The following is an 18870-nucleotide window of genomic DNA, read 5'->3' on the forward strand; positions in this document are numbered from 1 at the left end:
AGATTATATAATTAAAAAATATATATACCAATTTATTTGAAAGGCAGAGTTGGAGCATGAAGGCACTTCCATCTGCTGGTTCACTCCCCAAGTGGCCACAATGGCCCAGAGAGATGGAGCTGATCTGGAAGCAGGAGCCAGGAGCTTCTTCCAGTCTCCCACATAGTGCAGGTGCCCAAGCAGGTGGGCTGTCTCTGCATTAGCAGAGGGCTGGATTGAAAGTAGAGTAGCTGAGGCTTTTACCAGCACCCTAACGGAATGCCAGTGCCACAGATGTTGGCTTTATCCACTCTATATTTTTCTTTTTCTTTTTTTTAAGTCTTGAATGAGTGGAGCAAAAAAAAAAAAATATATATATATATCTAAAGCCACAGCTTCTGGAAGAACCATTTATTCTTGCTGGTCTTGTACCTCTCTTCACACTTGACTCTGGCCTCATGCCGGACTTTGAGGTTCAGAGTAGAGTCTGTGAAGGCACCCCTTGTTGAGTACAGTTTTGTCTGAGGGAGCATCCACAGACCACCTGGTGGGCATGAGGTGGTTGCAGTTATAAACCTTCACAAATGACTTGATCTTGGACTGCTTGGCAATCCTCAAGCCTGTGGTGGCTGTTGCTTTGCAGGGATAGTGGTCCATGCTGGCCACCAGAATGTGGCTGGGTGCTCCGAGGTGCTGACATTGATGTTCTTCACGATGATAGCTTGGCGTCCCAAGTAGCATCCATCCAGGACCAGCACCACTTTCCAGGGTTTCATGAACTTACCCATTTTGATGAGCACTTCTCGAGGCTACAGCAAAAACAGTTTTATATGTATATATATTTTCAAGTGTGAAATATTCCAGAATTTTCTGATGAGATCCAAAAATAATATAAAAGTATCTGCCATCACTGCATATTTAAAAAAATTTTATTTTTCATGATACAGTTCAATAGGCTAAGGGATTTCCCGTTCCACTCTCTCCAATTCCTCCCCCCCCCCCCCGATTTACAGGATATTATTACAACAGTATAGTCCTTCAACAACAGTCACAAATCTGTCATTCTGCTGTTGCAGTGTATCATGACATCTGTGGGGATAGGCTTCCTTTACATCGACTAGAATTTGTTCACTTATTTTTTTTTAATATAAATTGACAGTTCTTAATTGCATACATTTAAGCTGTGAGACTTTCTGTAGTAAGGCCAGCAGCTAGTGGAAAGAGAGGCAGTATCAGCAGATTTCAGTCAAGTTGGAGTGTTAACTAATTTTCATGATGGAGTTGCTGCTTTTGGAGTTTCTTCCTTATCTCTCACATTTTAAGAACTTCTCTGTTTGTGTATACCAGGTTTGTCCAATGAGTAAATCTCCATATGTGGATCCACATAAATCGGGGCATGAAATCTGGGAAGAATTTTCGATGAGCTTCACACCAGCAGTGAAAGAAGTGGTGGAATTTGCAAAGCGCATTCCTGGGTTCCGAGATCTCTCTCAGCATGACCAGGTCAGCCTGCTGAAGGCTGGAACTTTTGAGGTAGGTTTCCTGTATCTGAATGTGGATGCACAGGCCATACAGTGTTTTATTTTCATTGTTTCGCTAAGGAAGTACAGATTGGGCATTCCTAATTTGAAAATCCCAAGTCCAAATTGTTCTACAGTCTGAAACGTTTTGAGGGAAAACTTGATGCCACAAGTGGACCATTCCACACCTGATTTCATATGGGCATACTAAAAGCATGCTGTAAAATTACCTTCAGGTGGTATATATAAGATATATGAAGGATAAATGAATTTCCTGTGTATGATTGGGTTTCATTACCCAAGATAATTTCATTGTGTATATGCAGATATTCCAAAATCTGAAACATCTCTCATCCCAGCATTTCAGATAAGTGATACTTGTCTTCTTTGTATAGCTTTGAGTCTGACACTACCAGCCAGTGAATAACCATCTCAGGATATGGGGAAGAGTGCAGGTCACCCCACAGTTACTTAGGACTTGAAATATGGGGCTGTCTACCCCCAGCATGTGAACTCTGAGTCCTAGTGTTGTCTTCTGGTGTGGACTTGGACACCTACTGGCATCCTTGCCTGGCGTTTACTGTATTCAGTACAGAGTAAGAAGTAGAGGTGGACTGTGGATCCTTAGACTGTCTTCTAGTGATCACAGAGGGTAGATCAGCTACCTCTCATGTGGCGTCTCCCATCTCGGATTTGTGGCTGCTGTTTCTGCTTGCAGCTTCTCCCAGAGCCGCATCCTGCTTGGACTTGGGATAGCTGCTGCGGCCTTCACTTGAGCAGGACACGATCACATGGTGCCTTGCCTGGTGCTGACTGTGGCTGCTTTGCTGTCACTGCATGTGAGAGCCTTGGAAGTGCTTGGAGCTCACCTCAGTGTAACTCCAGTATTTGGGGTGATTTGGGGGTTGTTGATGTCTGGTGGGCTAAATCTTTGAGCTTTGGATCCATATAGTATCATCGCTTTGCCCTGGATGGTTCTACAAGTTGGAAGTGTGAGTTAATTTTGATATTGATGCTGGCCAGCTTAGTAATGTGTTCCAGTTCTTGCTCACTCTCCTTGCCTGTTGCGTGTCCTTTCTGCTCGCTACTGCTGCCCATGCACACTTTTTGTGTCAGCTTCTGTTTTCTGGAGGACCTGGACAGGAGCAGAGCAAAAGTCATAGTTAGTGCTGGGATAGCAAAGGCCAAATCCCAGATGAATGCTTCACCACGTAGGCCTTCAGCAGACAGCAAGAGTAGGCCTGCGACTTAGATCCAGAAGAACTGGAGGAGCGGTAACCATGACCTAGACATGTATGGAGGCTTTTCAGTTGCTGGTGAGTTGACAGCACAGCCAGAACTGAACACACTGTGTACTCCTGAAGCTTGTATTGTTTTTTCTGCCTTGTAAGTGAGCTTGTGTACCAAAGTTAGCACCATTTTCATGTAAGACTCACTCTGGGGTAAAACAAGTCGCTGCTTGGGAGCGTTGCAAAGGGAAGGTGTTTATTCAGTGCTCCTGTGGCTGTCAGAGAAATGTGTGACAGGAATGCATGCTATGTTCAGTGCAATGGAAGGAAGAGGTAAGTAATGTGAAAATTAACTGATTTGGTTTGGCGTCTATAACTTGGTAGTTAGAACACCTTGATTGTGATTCGGGCTGTGGTTTCTTAGAATAGTCTGATTAGAATTTGCCTGCTGTGTTGGTCTTGGCTGCATTGGGTGTTTTGATATTTCCAAGTTTTTCTGCACTGAAATGTTGTTTTTTGTACTTCAGGCATAGAGACATGTAATATACACGTGGTATCCTGCAGTTTCTTTAATGCTTTGATTGTGGCTGCTTTAAGCTTCTTGGCACTGTCCTTTGCTTCAATTTCATGTTTACCTTTCAGAGTCTTAGTAGAGTTTAAGAGTATCATAGGATTCAAATACTTTGGGGCTGTGTGGCTGGGATTTCTTTTGATATTTCTGGAATATTTATTGTTTTGGAAGAGACTTTGCCTCAAGAAAGTGATTCTGGGTAGAAAGAGCTTTTCTTTTACAACTTTTATATGTAGAATGCTTTCTTAACTGACTTCAATACTGAGTTATCTTCTAGCACATTGTTATTCTCCAAGTACGTAAGTCTTTTTCTTTTTCCAGGTTTTAATGGTACGATTTGCATCACTGTTTGATGCCAAGGAGCGTACTGTCACCTTTTTAAGCGGGAAGAGGTACAGTGTGGACGATTTACACTCCATGGGAGCAGGGGAGCTGCTCAACTCCATGTTTGAATTTAGCGAGAAGCTGAATGCCCTCCAACTCAGTGACGAAGAGATGAGTTTGTTTACAGCAGTTGTCCTCGTCTCTGCAGGTGAGGAAGCTGGTTCAGAATGGTGCCATGTCTAGCATACAGTGACCGGCTAGGCAGCACACGGCAGCCGACAGGGCCCCAGCAGGTGTTCCTGGGAGAAGGCCTTAATCAAGAAGATGCTAAACTGCATGCACTTGTATCAGTTTTTTCATCATGTCAGTATTAAGGTCAAAATAAAAGAATGTAATAAAAGAATGTTGAGATCTGCACCTCACATTTACTGTCTTGTTGCAAGTCAGCTTCTTTATTTCATGAGTTTATTTTTTGAAACGTAGTGTATCTCTAGGCACATAGGTGGTTCTAAATTGCTTGTGTCCTGTATCGGAGCACCTAGATATGAGTCTTGGCTCTGCTTCTGATCCCGCCTTCCTGCTGGTACACTTTTTGGGAGGTGATGGCTCAGCTAGTAACCTGTGTGGGAAAGCCAGAGTGCATTCCAAGCTCCTGGCAGTGTTGGTCTGACCTGAGTCTGTCGCAGGCATTTGAGGAGTGAGGCAGTGGATGGAGACTTTCTGTTTGTCTCTTTCTCTCTCTCAGATAACACAATTTAATACATTAAAGTATTTCTATTCTGTTATATGACTGACTGTTTCTCATGCTTCATATATCAGTTGATTCTTGAAACTGAAAAGTCAGAACCCAGGGGAGCCAGTATTGTGTCCCAGCAGGTGGAGTCACTGGTTGTGATGCTGGCATCCCGTATCAGAGCTCCGCAGCTGCTGTGCGTCTGCTCCCGCTTCCTGCTGATGCTCTCGGCAAGGCAGCAGGTAGTGGTGCAAGTGTTTAGGGTGGAGTTCCTGGCTGCTCCTGTTTTGGCATGGCCCATCCCTGGCTATTGTAGTCACAGTGGGCGAAAGATCTGTCTCTGCCCTCCTGCCTTTCAAATCAATTAATCTTTTAAAAAGTTAACAAGTGGGGTTGACATACTAGAGCGGGTCCTGCAAGGCTCTGCAGCCTGAAGAGGGAGCGTTCCAGCTGCAGGCAGCAGAGGGATCGCTTCTATTTTCTGTCAATTGGTTAGAATGAAGCAACATTGTAAATTGGTTTTATCTTTTAAATGAATTTTTGTTTTCCTTAGAAACTGACATTTGCCCTCAGTACTATGTATTTATTTTCTGCCTTTAAAGGAGAGGTTGTTTAGCAGATGTCACTTAGTTTCTGCATTTCATTATCCTTGCAGCAGGCCTCTGAAGTGAGCTACATGGGAGCCATTTTCAGTTACAGAAGGCAGAGGGCTGAGTAACTTCCTCAATGCTGCATTTTGAGTCATTGGTTAAGTAGGTCCCCTTAGGGTGGCTTCAAAGCCTTTCCACTGTACTACTTGGTTGTTTTTTTCCCCCACTATTATTTATTTATTCCAGTTCTGCCACGCCTTGGTGACAAGTGGCATCCACCACAGCCCCACTGTGGGCTGGTCCTTCATGCAGCTGTGGCTGGGAGCTGGCTGCCCCCTGGGGTCTCCTCAGGCTGGGGAACCAGGGGCCGCGCACTCCTGCCCCAGGCCAGCTGCCCTCCTGTAGTCACGGAGTACACAAGTCAGGTCCTCACCCGAGGGGGACGCCTAGGAGCGCTTCCACTTGGACACTGGACTCCCATAGCGTCCCGGGGGGCACAGTGAACACTCCTGGCCGGGTCAGCGCGGCTGGAGAGCAGGGGACCACGCGTCCATCACCGCACGCCGCCATGGCCGTCCGAAAGCTCCACTGTACTACTTGTTAACAGAATAGCTGTAGCTGCTAAGGGAGAGCGAAATGTCAACATGATATTTGCCTGTGAGATTGGAAGATTCCCGATGCCACGGAGGGGGACTTACAACGGGGAGGGAAGTTGTTTTTTCTGGGCCGTAGAGTGGCAGCAGTTGCCCACAGTAGGCGTAGAGACTGGAGTGTAGGCGTGAGGCAAAGCTCGTCTTGATAAAAGGTTGCACTTGTCTTCCTAGAGGTTTCGGCTTCCACCTGTGGGAAGTGGGAAGCCTTGGTGCAGAGTGCGGACTTGGGAGCCGGTGAAGGGAGTGGAAGCTATGATTAACAAATGCAAGCGGTAGTGTAGTCCTTAGCGCACCATCTAGAAGGTGAATTTCCATCGCAGTCTGTGCATTCAAATGTTTCAGGATCCAGAGATTGTTCTTGATGATCCAGGGCTTTGTAATTGAGTTTTTGACCGTGAAGCCGTAACAACCCTGGATGTAGAAATTGAACCATTAGCAAAATGTAGTGCAGTTGTATTTGTAGGTATCCATGTTTCCCGAAGCTCTGAGTTGTGTAAGGAAGTCTAGGTCGTCGTCTCAACATACTCACTGAGGGTCCAACGACTGATGCTCTCAGTTCCTCCGAGATAGCCTGTGCTGCTCCGCATTTGGGTCACTCTGTGGGCGTCACTGTCAGCCTCCGATGTTGGAGTTTCACAGTACTGTTGGTAACAGTCCAGATGGAAGCACCTGAAAGGAAGGGATTTTGGCTGATTTTATTCATAGCCAATTCCTAACATGTAGAAGCATTATTGAAAGATTCAAGTGTTTTTACAGAAGTAATCCTGGAGACTGACCAAAGTTAAATGAGGGAACAGGTCCTTTGTCTAAGTTTTGTCTGAAAAAGCATGACCGTTGAGTTGGTTGTCAACATCCAGGTTTATTTTTTCCTGTGTAAAATTAGCACAGTTTTAATAATTCATGTTTTTGTTAAATATAAAAAAAAGCTTACTTTTATCTATTTTGCCTGCAGCTACTCATGCTTTTGCCTTCAGTTTTAGTCCTTGTTTTAAGTGCACTGCAAATAGGCTTTTGCAGCTTTCAGTCCTAATGAGGATGTCTTCAGCATCCCTGTAATCAGCCGCGGGATAGGAACGGCCAGAAGTTTGCTTCCTCCCCAAGTCTTTCTGGTTGATGACAGCCTCCCTAAACCTGGGCCTGAGTATTTCTTGTGTGCTACTGCCGCCTGTGGTCAAGGGAGGAAGAGAGCCTTGCTGGTGAAGCCCATGGGCACGCCGTAGCAGGGGCGGGGACTGGTGTGGAGAAGCCCACCTAAGGCGTTTGCTAAATCACCAGGATCTTTTTTTTATTGGAAAGTCAGATATACGGAGAGGAGGAGAGACAGAGGAAGATCCTTTGTCTGATGATTCACCTCCCAAGTGACTGCAATAGCTGAGCCGATCTGAAGCCGGGAGCCGGGAGCTCTTCTTCCAGATCTCCCATGCAGGTGGAGGATCCCAAGGCTTTGGGTGGTTCCCAACTGCTTTCCCAGGCCACAATCAGGGAGCTGGATGAGAAGCAGGGCCACTGGGATTAGAACCGTGCAAGGCGAGGACTTTAACCACTATGCTATTGCGCTAGACCCAATCACCAAGATGTTAAATGCAGTATACCAAATGGAAATGGAAGCAGGGTAACAAAACTGGTAGACGTGACATAGTGTGTTACTTATTACCATCTAACAAAGCACTCCAAAACTTAGTGGCTGAATAATGTCAACATTATCTCACAGGTTTCGAAGGTTGGGAAACTGGGGGGGTGTAGTTATGCACCTGTGGTGCAGGGTTTTCTAGAAGGTTCCAGGTGGGTTGTGGGCAGGGCTGAGACCTCAGGCAAAGGCTGGGATAGGGCAGGGAGGATCTGCTTGCAGGCACAGTTGGTTATTGGCAGGGTTCACTTCCTTACCAGGTGTTGGACCCTTGCTGGCTGTTGGGCGGAGATCAAGTTGAGTTACTTACCATGTGGGCTTCTCCGTAGGGCAGCTGCCAACATGGCTGCTGACTTTAATCTTACAGTGAGTACCTAGGGTGAGAGCCTCAGCTTTTTGTTAAAACATTAGAAAGTATTTGGTTAAAAAAAGAAGTTAAAAACATTTTTAGAATAATTTACATATTTCCATTTTATTTGAAAGGTAGATTGGCTCCCCAACTCCATTGCCCCCAAACAGTCGGAGTTGGGCCAGGTCAAAGCCAGGAGCCTTGAATGCCATCCACATCTCCCACATGGTGTGGCAGGGACCCAAGTACTTGATCCATCACCCCCAGCCTCTGGGGTGTGCGGTAGCTGGAAACTGGAACGGAAGCCCAGGAGCTGGGGTTTGAATCTGATACTTCGATATGTAATGCAGGTGTCTTAGGTGGCAACTCAACCATGCCCCCAAATGTCTGTGCCCTTTGGTGACCTGATTCCAGAAGTGACGTTCTGTCACTTTTTCTGTGTTTTCTTCCTTAGATGTGACTTGGGATTATACAAGGGTGTGGATATCAGGATGAGGGGCTCATCAGAGGCCATTTGAAAGATTTCTTGTCACACACAAGAGCATTGCAAATGAGAAAGTATTCCATGTGTAGAAAGAATACATTTCTATGCTACATGATTCTCTGCCAGTTGAAGTCAGAATGTATTTTTTTAAATAAAAGAATTAGAATCTATAGGATTTTGTGAACAAAAATTCCTATATACGTTACAACAAATAGCTAGACAATTTGCTATTGGGATTTAAACTCTTTCAATTGGCCTTTGCCCTTGTTCCAATTATAGGACTTTGTTTTGAATTTATTAACTAGATTGATGAGCAAGTATTGTACTTCGTGCTAATAATTTGTGCTCTGCTTAATTCTCTTGCTTACTTCCCCTTAGATCGATCTGGAATAGAAAACGCCAACTCTGTGGAGGCTTTGCAGGAGACCCTTATCCGTGCACTAAGGACCTTAATAATGAAAAACCATCCAAATGAGGCCTCTATTTTTACAAAGCTACTTCTCAAGTTGCCAGATCTTCGATCTTTAAACAACATGCATTCTGAGGAGCTGCTGGCCTTTAAAGTGCACCCTTAAGGCCTTTGTGCATCGAAACATGAGCTGAAGCTGACTGTGCATTTGTGCCACAGTGCTTATTTCTGTGTGTGTACCGTTCGTGGAGATGATGCAGGGTTGTAGGCTGCCTTGTCAGATTGCAGCGGCTATTGGATTGAGAACTCTTCAGCCATGACTTGGCACCGACCACATCTCCCCGATAGACCAATCAGCTGTGTTGCACTTCAACTGGAGAAGTTACACTGAATTATACTCACATTGAATGTTTAGACTTTCATCTGCCAAAACCAAAAACCATTTTGATCTCCCTGTGGTGTAACTACATAACGCACAATCATAGGTCCATGAGGACTTAGACCTTATTTCTTTGTAGAAGTTCTGTTTGAGTGGTGGCTGACTTGGTATTACCCCGAGACCATTTGCTCTGGTAATTAGAGACCCTGGGGGGTAGGAGATCCACGTGTCTGTGTTTTGGTTTGCCACTGGTAACATTTGGCCCCTGACAGGTTACTGGGTTGTGGAAAATGAAAAGTCACAGTGTCCCTGATTGCCCTGGGTCACACACTAAACCATATTTATAAAGCATACTTACCTCTTGGGAGATAGGCACTATGTAAATAAGGTGAAATTTTTGTTATAATTATTCATAATTTTTTTCTAATTTCTAAGCATTTCTGGGGAATCATTTCACAGTTCACACCAGTCTATTATTCAGGGTTCCTGCATATGTGTGGGTATCCTGTTGATACACACATATTCAAAGTTTATGAGTACATCAAGTATGTAGTATTTGTACATAATATGTATGTGAATATAGCTATACATAAATATATGTTCTTCACAATATTTTAAACTGTGAAGAACTCTATCATAAGACAAACTTAAAGCGAGAGGTGTCAGGAGACCAAGTTAGGTGCATTTTACTTATTGATGATGACAAAACCATTGCGTTAAAATGTTTGGACGGTAGGATATTGAGTTTGTACTGTTTTTGTTTACTTAAGCAACAGTTAATGTAAAAGTGCAGCACGCCGTTGAGTCCAGTTTCAAGTGCGTGTCTCAGTTCCGCGTGGGTGCCATCGTTGGTTCAAGGTACTAGTCATTTACAGGTTCCTTCAGATTCTTACGTCGCTGCCCCTTACGCGGATGCTGCAGCTTCACGATGACCTGATTCTTTCTGGAAAACTGATGTTTAAGGAACCTGTTTATTGTATCGTGTGTGTGCGTGTGTGTGTGCGTGTGTGTGTGCGTGTGTGTGTGCCTGTGTGTTCTGAGTCAATTTTTTTTTTTTGGTTGTTGCTTTGTTTGTTTCTAAGTAACACCACAGGGATTTTGTCAAATTGGATTTAATGTATAATTTGAAAAATCATTTAGCTTGTGACCTCCAGGCTTAGGTGTGGCATAGTTGGAGACATTTCATCCATATTGCTTAGAGGGCTCAGTCTGTCTACAGCAGTAGGAGAAATAGCCAAAATTGAGGAGTTTATGTATGTTTTTCTGTTCCCCTAGAAAATAGCAATTATTTTATTTTGCATAAAGATTGCCTTCTATATAGTACTTAGATTGTATTAAATGGTGAAAGAACAGCCCACTTTACCAAGCCTGTGACGCGAGAGCAGAATGCCTTATCTTGTAATCTTGTTTAACTTGTTGCCACTGGGACTTGAATTTCTGTGGCACTAGTTAAGTAAGTTAAAAAGTTAAACCCTCTCATTATTAAAGAGGAAAGGCAATGGTGACGTCTATAATACAATGAAAACATAATTGCAATTTACCTTACGTAGGTATGACTTTCATGGGATATACAGTATAGTTTTTGTGAATTCTTTACATGATAGCATTATCTTTTTATATTTTTTTTCCTAAGATAACCAAATGCATAGTTTTCTTCTGTAGGGGATAGAAACAGCTTTCTGAAGTAATACTGAAAACCTCAAAGACCATATTCTTAATTTTTGCCTTTTGCATAACATGTATCTTTATAACATGTATCTTTAAAACAATTAAGTCTTCAGAAACGTGTAACCAGAACTATGATAGAATCGCTTATGAAACTTTAGTTAGATTCAATATAAAATACATGTATACATCTATATATAGGTATATAGAGTCACATTTTGTCTTGTAAAATTTCATTTGAATATTCTTCCCTTAGGTAATGGGAGACAAAATGAATGGTTCATATGCCACTTGTAGCATTTCTGTATTTGCAGATAGCCCATTATGAAACTCCTAATTCTAAAATTAAACCAGCAGCCTATTGAAGCACATTGTTGACTGAGTCTGGTTATAAACCTGTCGGATGCAGAGGAGATGAGCAGTTGGGGACAGTGTTGATCGATGAATCCTGTACTGTATGAATTCCGTGATGCTTTAACTCTGATTTTATACTTCCAAGTTGAAATACGGGCATTATGTTAGCAAACTTAAGGGCATTATGTGAGCAAGCTGAAACTGTTGTTCTCTTCCCCCTGTGTTTTCAGTGTGTCTCTACATGGTCTGAGAGAGGATGTAAGCTGATAGAGCTGAGGGGAAGACGCGCCCCGTGGGGTGAACTCTGCCTGGAGGTGGTGATTCTGTTGCACACTGCGAAGCGAGGAGGGAATGTCAGTGCAGAACATGTGTGCTTTCATATCTGTATTTCAAAAAATCACCATTGTAACTTGATAAGAGATGATTTATTTTATGTAAACAGCATTGCAAAGCAACGTGTAGAAGCTCGGCTAGACTTACTGTGCACGAGAGTAAACACCTATCCGAAATATTCTTGTTTTTCCAATATAAAGTTTGCTGAATGTACAAGAAGAGTTTATCACTTAGGATATAGAATTTTTTTAGGGGTTGGGGGGAGGGCTCTGTGAGAAAAACTGTTGCCTAGAAACAAAGCTTGTCTTGATTTGATCCAAAACATCAAACTTGAATCTATTCTTGCATTAACATGGAAAGATAAATGGCTATTGCTTTAAAAAAAAAAAAGGCTAGAAATAGATTGTTAATAGGTCCTGAGTTAAGTTTATTTTCTACAGACTGTAAATGTTGAGGACTTGGACAATATCTTCTTGTTTCCAAGAAATAACCTGTACACAGGGGGCAAGTATAATAAATACTATTTCTAACCACGTATGGTGTCTGTCCACCGTGATGTTCTTGTAAAAACCTTTGGTAATTTACTGCAAGTAGCCTTTCCCTTGAGCTTAGCAAGATCTCTTACATACATCTCTTATCAGGACACAGAAATGTGTACATGCAGAGCTTTTAGAAAAGATTTTAGAGTGTGTTGAGACTCTGCCAAGCACTCTGTCCTCCATTGTACCACCTGAATGATGGTATGTGGTAGGTGATGAGGGGGCACCGGGGGGGGGGCAGCCTTGGCCATGAGTCGGGCACGGGGCTCAGTAAGGCTGCTTCCTTCACCCTGCTCCAGCTGTGCCCAGGCTGCCACAGTTACTGTAGTGACTTAGACCTGTACCACCTGCCGTGCTGCCCTAGTTTGTGCATATTCATTAACATCGGATGGGAGCAATGGGCTCTTGGAGCAAATATCTATGGACGTGTGGGGTGAAACGAGGCTACTGGGATATCCTGATGCAATTCTGTTCTCTCTTGTGCACGGTGCACCCACTGAGGAAATGTTGGTTGGAATGCCGGTTGCCCCACAACTTCCTCCACAAACCTCTCCTTTTGATTCTGTCCTCAGTGCATGTTGGGGCCCCTGGGAAAGCAGGCTTTCAGAGAAGAAGGTCTCGTTAGCTTTGTACTGACTTCGTGTGTTGACCAGACTCAACGAATTGTTGCACACTTTTAAAATTTTATTCTTTTTGCTCTTTTTTTTTTTTGGGTGGGGGGGCAGTCCAATAGGATCTGGTTTTAGTTTTTACACTCACCAGGGCCTGTAGTGAACTCTGAGTTAGCACATCTGGCTGAATGTTTCGAAACAGGTCTGGTGTGTGTCTAAATTGGCACATCAGGGTTGGTCTTCACTCTGCAAGAATTGGGTGCTGCGTGATTTCCAGGTGCCAGTGCATTATGAGGGTACTGGATGGCACAGACATCCAAGCTGCAGGGTGGGCTGGAGAGAGGCGCAGCCCTTCTCCCAAGACTGAACTCCATGGAGTATCCGCAGAAGGTAATGTGCCCTCCGAAGCAGCACATCCCACACATGGAAGTTACTGAATGGGTGGAGGGTTGGGTGTTTCTAAGACTCCTTCCGAATCCACAGGTGTGTATGGTGTCCTTGGCGTCTTGGCGTGGTTTCTCTTGCTGCAGTCTGTGGAGTGGAGTCAGATCTTCCATAGCGTTCGAGGGATAATTTGTCCTTCGCGTTGTCTTTTCCTCTGAAGGGATGGTCTTTAACCTCCAACATGTTCTGAGATACTGGGGTTAGGATTTCCACTGACTAGTCTGGGAGGCCACAATTGCACTACTGCAGTGGGGGATCCTGGCCGAAGAATGACTCAAGGTCTGTCTCAACACCAGTCCCCACTGGCGAGCAGGGGAGAAGAGACCTCCTTGTCTTCATAGCTTTAGTCTCTCTCTCTCTCTTTTTAAAGATTTATTTATTTTTATTGGAAAAGCAGATATACAGAGAGGAGGGGAGACAGAAAGATCTTGCGTCCAATGGTTCACTCCCCAAGTGACCGCTACGGCTGGAGCTGAGCCAATCTGAAGCTGGAGCCTGGAGCCTCTTCCAGGTCTCCCATGCGGGTGCAGGGCCCCAAGGCTTTGGACTGTCCTCGACTGCTTTCCCAGGCCACAAGCAGGGAGCTGGATGGGAAGTGGAGCTGCTGGGATTACAACCGGTTCCCATTTGGGATCCCGGCAAGATCAAGGCGAGGACTTTAGCTGCTATGCTGTCGCACCAGGCCTGCTTTCGTGTCTGTTAAGACTCTTGCTCAATACATTTTACTGAAATTGATGATGGAAGAACTTATGAATATCTTACTGTAGATATACATATATATTAAAAGCATCTATTTAGAAGTTACAATGACAGAGGAGAGATGAGATCTTTGATTTGCTAGTTCAGTCTCCAAATGGCTACAATGATTAAAGCTAGGCTATAATGAAGCCAGGAGCCTGGAGCTCCATTTGGGTCTGTAGCATGCATGCAGGTGCCCAAGCACCTGGGCCATCCTTTGCTGCTTTCCCAAGGGTATTAGCAGGGAGCTGAACCGGAAGTGAAGCAGCTGGGAATCAAACTGGTACTCATGTGGGATGCTAGCATTCCAGGCACAGCTGCACCCCAACAGGAATCCCTAGAGAAGTCATTAAAAAATTTGTGTGTGTGTGTTAATGGGTCTGGTGTGGTAGCCTAGTGGCTTGCATGCACTGGGAATCCATAGGGGTGCCCACTCATGTCCTGGCTGCTCCACTTCTCGTGCAGCTCCCTGCTTGTGGCCTGGGAAAGCAGTCAAGGACCGCCCAAAGCCTTGGGACCCTGCACCTGCTTGGGAGACCTGAAAGAAGCTCCTGGTTTTGGATTGGTTCAACTCTGGCCGTCGCGGCTACTTGGGAGTGAAGCAGCAGATGGATCTTTCTCTCTGTAAACCTGTTTTTCCAATAGAAATAAATAAATCTTTTGAAATTATTTTATTTTTAAAGTTGTGTGTGTGTGTGTGTGTGTGTGTGTGTGTGTGTGTGTGTGTGTAAGGAACGCATACCCAGACTCACTGTGGTCCTGGCCCTTGAGAAGTGGATCTGGCATAGGATGCTGCCCATCTCCTGTTGGGACAGATTTACGAACCACTTGCTCCTAGCTGCTTTCCTGCGCTGTGTGTGGATGGTGGGACAATTCTTCCAGGGCCACAGAACTACCTCACCAGTCTGTGAATTGCAAAACTCTGTGAAGGGCCAAAAAAAAAAAAAAAAAAAAAAAGCAAACTCTAAAGTTTTAGCCTCAGAACAATTGGTCCTTGAAATAATTCTTGCAAACGAGGATTGGAGGGCTGCGTGATGTAAAGTGCTGTTATGAATGGATCATGAGTCCATGCAATAGTACGTGGATTTCATGTGTTGCTTAGCCTGCCATTGGGTTTAGAGATGGAGGACAAAATCCTTAGGAAAATATTTTGGGTTTTACAAATGTATGCGATGAGTTAAAAGGCATTTCGAAGTTCCAACCTTTGCAGGCACTCAATAAGCACAAACTCCTGTCATTTATCTATTTCCAGTTATGCCTCCTAACACCGATCCTGAGAGCTGATGTTACCTGCATATTGCAGGATACTAAATCCCTCTTTCTGGGAGGGAGAATCTAAGATGAATATAGGAGAGCTGATGGTTTTCTTGGATTATGAATGCAATCATAGATGATGCATAGGTAGGGAGATCATTAAAGCTTTTATGGATTTGTTTTTGTTTCATTTACAAATGAGAGAGAGATAGAGAGAGGGAGAAAGAGAGAGAGGGAGAGAAAGAGAACTGATGATTTCTTTTCCAAATTCCTGCAACATCTAGAGCCAGCGCAGGTTTGAAATCAGGAGCTGGCAGCTCCATCCAGGACTCCCAGCTGGGTGACTAGACCCAGCTGCTGGAGGGATCGCTCACAGCCTCTCGGGGTATGCGTGAGCAGGAGTCTGGAAGGGAAGTAGAGCAGCCAGGACACGAGCAGGCGCCCGTATGGAATCCTGGTGCATGCAAGGCGAGGACTTTAGCTACTAGGCTACTGTGCCAGACCCTTTTCCAGATCACTTTATTACAACTTTTAGAGGCCGGGATTGCCTTTTTTACAATGCAAAGTCATGCACAAACTCATGCTTTAAATGCTTCTTCGTTTATGAGGGGGTGTGAATTTTGTTTTGGATGTTTATGGGCTATTATAACCCATTTCACATACCTGAAGGGCCCTTGGGTGGTGCACTGTAGGAAAGATATCAGACATTGTAGATCAAAGCTATAAAACTCGGAAAGCTGCCTTTAGTACAGGCACACCCTGGGTTCACTTCCAGACTTCTGCAATAAAGCAAGTGTTGCAATAAAGTGCATCATGGGGATTTTATTCCTCCAGCACACAGAAAAGTTATTTGTTTTACAACAATCTATTCAGTGTGTAACACTATTATATCTAAAACAATAACGCAGAGCTCTCAGTTTAAACACACTCAGTTTTTAGGGCAGGTGTTTGGTGCAGTACCACTTATGATGCCTCATCCCACATCAGAGGGCCTGGGGCTGCTAACACCCTGCCAACGTGCACCTGGCATGTAGCAGGTGATGGTTCCAATACTGAGGTCCCTGCCATCCATGTGGGAGACCCAGTTTGGGTTTGGAGCTCTTGACTTCAGCTCCCCCAGCCTCCGCTGCTGTGGGCATTTGGGGAGTAAACCAGTGACTTGAAATATGGTTGTCTATCTGTGCCTTTAGAATAAAACAAAACTTAAAAAATATGTCTAGGGTCTAGTGGCTTAAGCCCTTGCCTTGCACGCGCTGGGATCCCATATGGGTGCTGGTTCGTATCCCGGCTGCTCTGCTTCCCATCCAGCTCCCTGATTGTGACCTGGGAAGCAGTCAAGGACGGCCCAAAGCCTTGGGACGTGGGAGACCCAGAAGAGTTCCTGGCTCCTGGCTTTGGATCGGCTCAGCTCTGGCTGTTGTGGCCACTTAGGGAGGGAACCAGCAGACGGAAGATCTCCCTTTCTGTCTTTCGTCCTCTCTATAAATCTGCCTTTCCAATTAAAATAAATAAATCTTTTTTAAAAAAATAAAAAAATGTGTCTAAAATTGCCCTGTGTTGGTGAGCCTTTGCAGAGTGGAGCACAGCCCATGTGTGATGTGTGCCATGCCAGGGCAGGTGCCACACCAGGGCAGATCCCAAGTGGAGTTTTCACACAATCTTCATGTCTGCATGCCCAAGACAACGGGATCCCTCATCGGGGAAGTGCCAGCCGCCAGAAGGAGGGAGGCGCTAGTCCCGGCTCTGGGGTGAGAAGTCAGCTTGCACGTTGGCTTGTGATAGCACTTAGTGGTATCCCCCTGGTGCCCAGACCCCAAATCCCGACTCCCCGGCCAAGGTCGAGGACGGCTATCCCCCGCGGATCCAGCAGGCGGCGCTGCAGCCCCAGGGATCGCATCGCAAGTTCCACCTGCGATGGGGAAACAAGGACGCTGGTTCGTGTTTGTTTTTCAGGCGAGAAGGGAAAGCTGTGAAGCGAAATAAACAGTTTATCAGGCATCGCGACAAAGACACTGGAGGGCAAAGGCAAGCTGTCGTTTCAAGGACAGGAAAAAAAGTCCTCGAATCTGTTGAAGCGCCAGACTCATGTGAGCGCCTTGTTTTTTTAAAAAAAAAAAAAAGTGGAAGGAAGGAAAAGCATTGGGGTTAAAAGGAGATGGAGAGATGGAGAAGCCGTGGAGATATGCGCAGGCGAGGAGGAGGGAGTGCAGCCTGGGGAGCGGTGTGGAGCAGTGCACCTCGCACCTCTGTGGGACTGCTCTGCCCTTGCACGTCTGTGGGAGCAGCAGGGGCCCTGGGGTAACGTCCCAGGAGCTCAGGGTGTGCCTGCTGGGGCCAGATGAACCTGTGTGGATTCATACGATCCCACCTTCCTTCGGAGTTCTTTGGCTTCTTTCTGATTCTTTCTACCAACTTTTTCATACTTACGCAGAAAGAGGAAAATACACATGCTCTTAATCATCAGACAACTCACACAAATCTGAATCCTTTCACTTTTCTCTCTTAGGCTTTCATATTTTTTTTCTTTTTCTCTGTAGTTCTGGAATTTCCCTAGCATGTGGCTGAGGTGTGGCTGTTTCCACTGAGCCACATTAACACATGAAGTCTTCAAATAAGGTTGGTCTTTTTTTTCTTTTTTTTTTTTTTTAACTCTGAGAATTTTATTTGTTTCTATTTATTTATTTAATATTATAAAGCTTTCCACAATTTCTGTCTTCTTTTTTTCTAAATTCCTTTTTATGTAGCTGCTGGGGGTTTTAGTGCTGGTTAGTTTTTCTTCACTGCATTTAATCTTTCTTGTTCTGGAACCCCTCTGCCCTTTCGGCTACTAATTCAGGCTGCCAAATTTCTACTGTGGAGTCTGTCAAAATGTAAATGTGAAACAGTATTTCACGTTCTAGCTATTTTTGATGGCTAATATCAAATATTTCTGAATGAAAGGTTAATTCTATTTATTGGAGTTTTCTTGATTCCCTTGGAGATTAATTCTATTATTTTTTCATACGGTATTTCTTCTTTCGCAGTGCTAATTTTCCAGCCTGTACATATTTGTGATGCATCTTAGCTGCAAGTGGATTGAATTCCTACAGCCCAGGGATGTGCAGCTGTGCTTGGAGGAGGGGGAGAGATGGGGAGAGGGGTCGAGTGGCTTGACGGAGCGTTCTTTGCTTTCAGTTGATTGCATATTTGGGCTGTCTCTTTGGGGTGTGAATTTCTGGGTGCAAAGCTGTTTTTCTGGATCTTACCCCATTCCCACTGTTGCTCCGTTGACTTTGACCGGTTCCAGTTCTCTTCCAGAAGCAGCCCCTGGAGCCTTCTCCTGTGGTTACCAGCATTGGCCCATGGGTCTGTATCTCGAGGGGGACTCTGGCTGCTAACGCCTCAGCACGCAGCAGGATGATGGACCCCACACGGCTGGGCTTGTGCTGATCCTTGTTTTTATTACCCCATGACAGGCACTAGACCTTCCTTCCCCTTTTTTTTCCCTTGAAGTTTATGTTAATGTTAGCATCAACAAGGAGTGTTTTTCTGGTCATTCTAACACCTGCTGTTCTCCCCATTGCGAACTTAGTGACTTTGTTCTTATCTTCTGCGATGAGATGTGCTGCCCATGTTTAGGAGGGCAGAGTTAATAGCAAAATAATATTTCATATCCACTAGAACATCACTGATGTCTTTGCACCTGTGTTTTTGTGTTTTGTGATTCCCCTTCTCTCATTTAGACTTTTAACTCAGATACAATACACTTTTATATGTTCATATATATATGTAAGACATATATATATGCATATATATATATTTACGAGAGAAATCATGCAAGTACAGAATGAAGAAAACCCAGTTTGGTTAGCATGAGAAAAAAAAAAGATCAAGAGCCTTGGATATGCCATACAGTTTCAAAGGTGTGATACGGGCCTGTGGATGGCTCTGCTCAAAAACGCAATGAACTTCAGTGCTGCTGCTGAGACATCTTCCCCACGTTCACCGATGTCTGTCTCGTGCTGAGAGTCGTGTGTGCGAAGCCTTCGCTCTCATCTTGCAGGTTTGACATTGAGCTGTTTCATGTTGATTTGTAAGAGCCTGCA

General features: G+C 44.6%; 1 protein-coding gene and 1 pseudogene across 2 annotated transcripts in view; one reads left to right on the forward strand and one right to left on the reverse strand.

Annotated features, from left to right (window-relative positions):
* NR1D2 (nuclear receptor subfamily 1 group D member 2) overlaps positions 1 to 11729 on the forward strand; it is a 29404-nt gene extending 17675 nt beyond the window's left edge. For both annotated transcript variants that reach the window (XM_040963615.1, XM_040963609.1), the window contains exons 6-8: positions 1327 to 1512; positions 3621 to 3831; positions 8438 to 11729. In XM_040963615.1, the coding sequence (XP_040819549.1) occupies positions 1327 to 1512; positions 3621 to 3831; positions 8438 to 8634 (594 nt within the window). In that variant the 3' untranslated portion in view covers positions 8635 to 11729. The remainder of the gene's footprint in view (positions 1 to 1326; positions 1513 to 3620; positions 3832 to 8437) is intronic.
* LOC121144995 lies at positions 208 to 770 on the reverse strand (annotated as a pseudogene).
* Positions 11730 to 18870: the final 7141 nt, after the last annotated feature.

Source organism: Ochotona curzoniae, unplaced genomic scaffold (genome assembly GCF_017591425.1).
Source record: "Ochotona curzoniae isolate NIBS_2020 unplaced genomic scaffold, NIBS_Ocur_1.0 contig_1302, whole genome shotgun sequence".
Taxonomy (NCBI): domain Eukaryota; kingdom Metazoa; phylum Chordata; class Mammalia; order Lagomorpha; family Ochotonidae; genus Ochotona; species Ochotona curzoniae.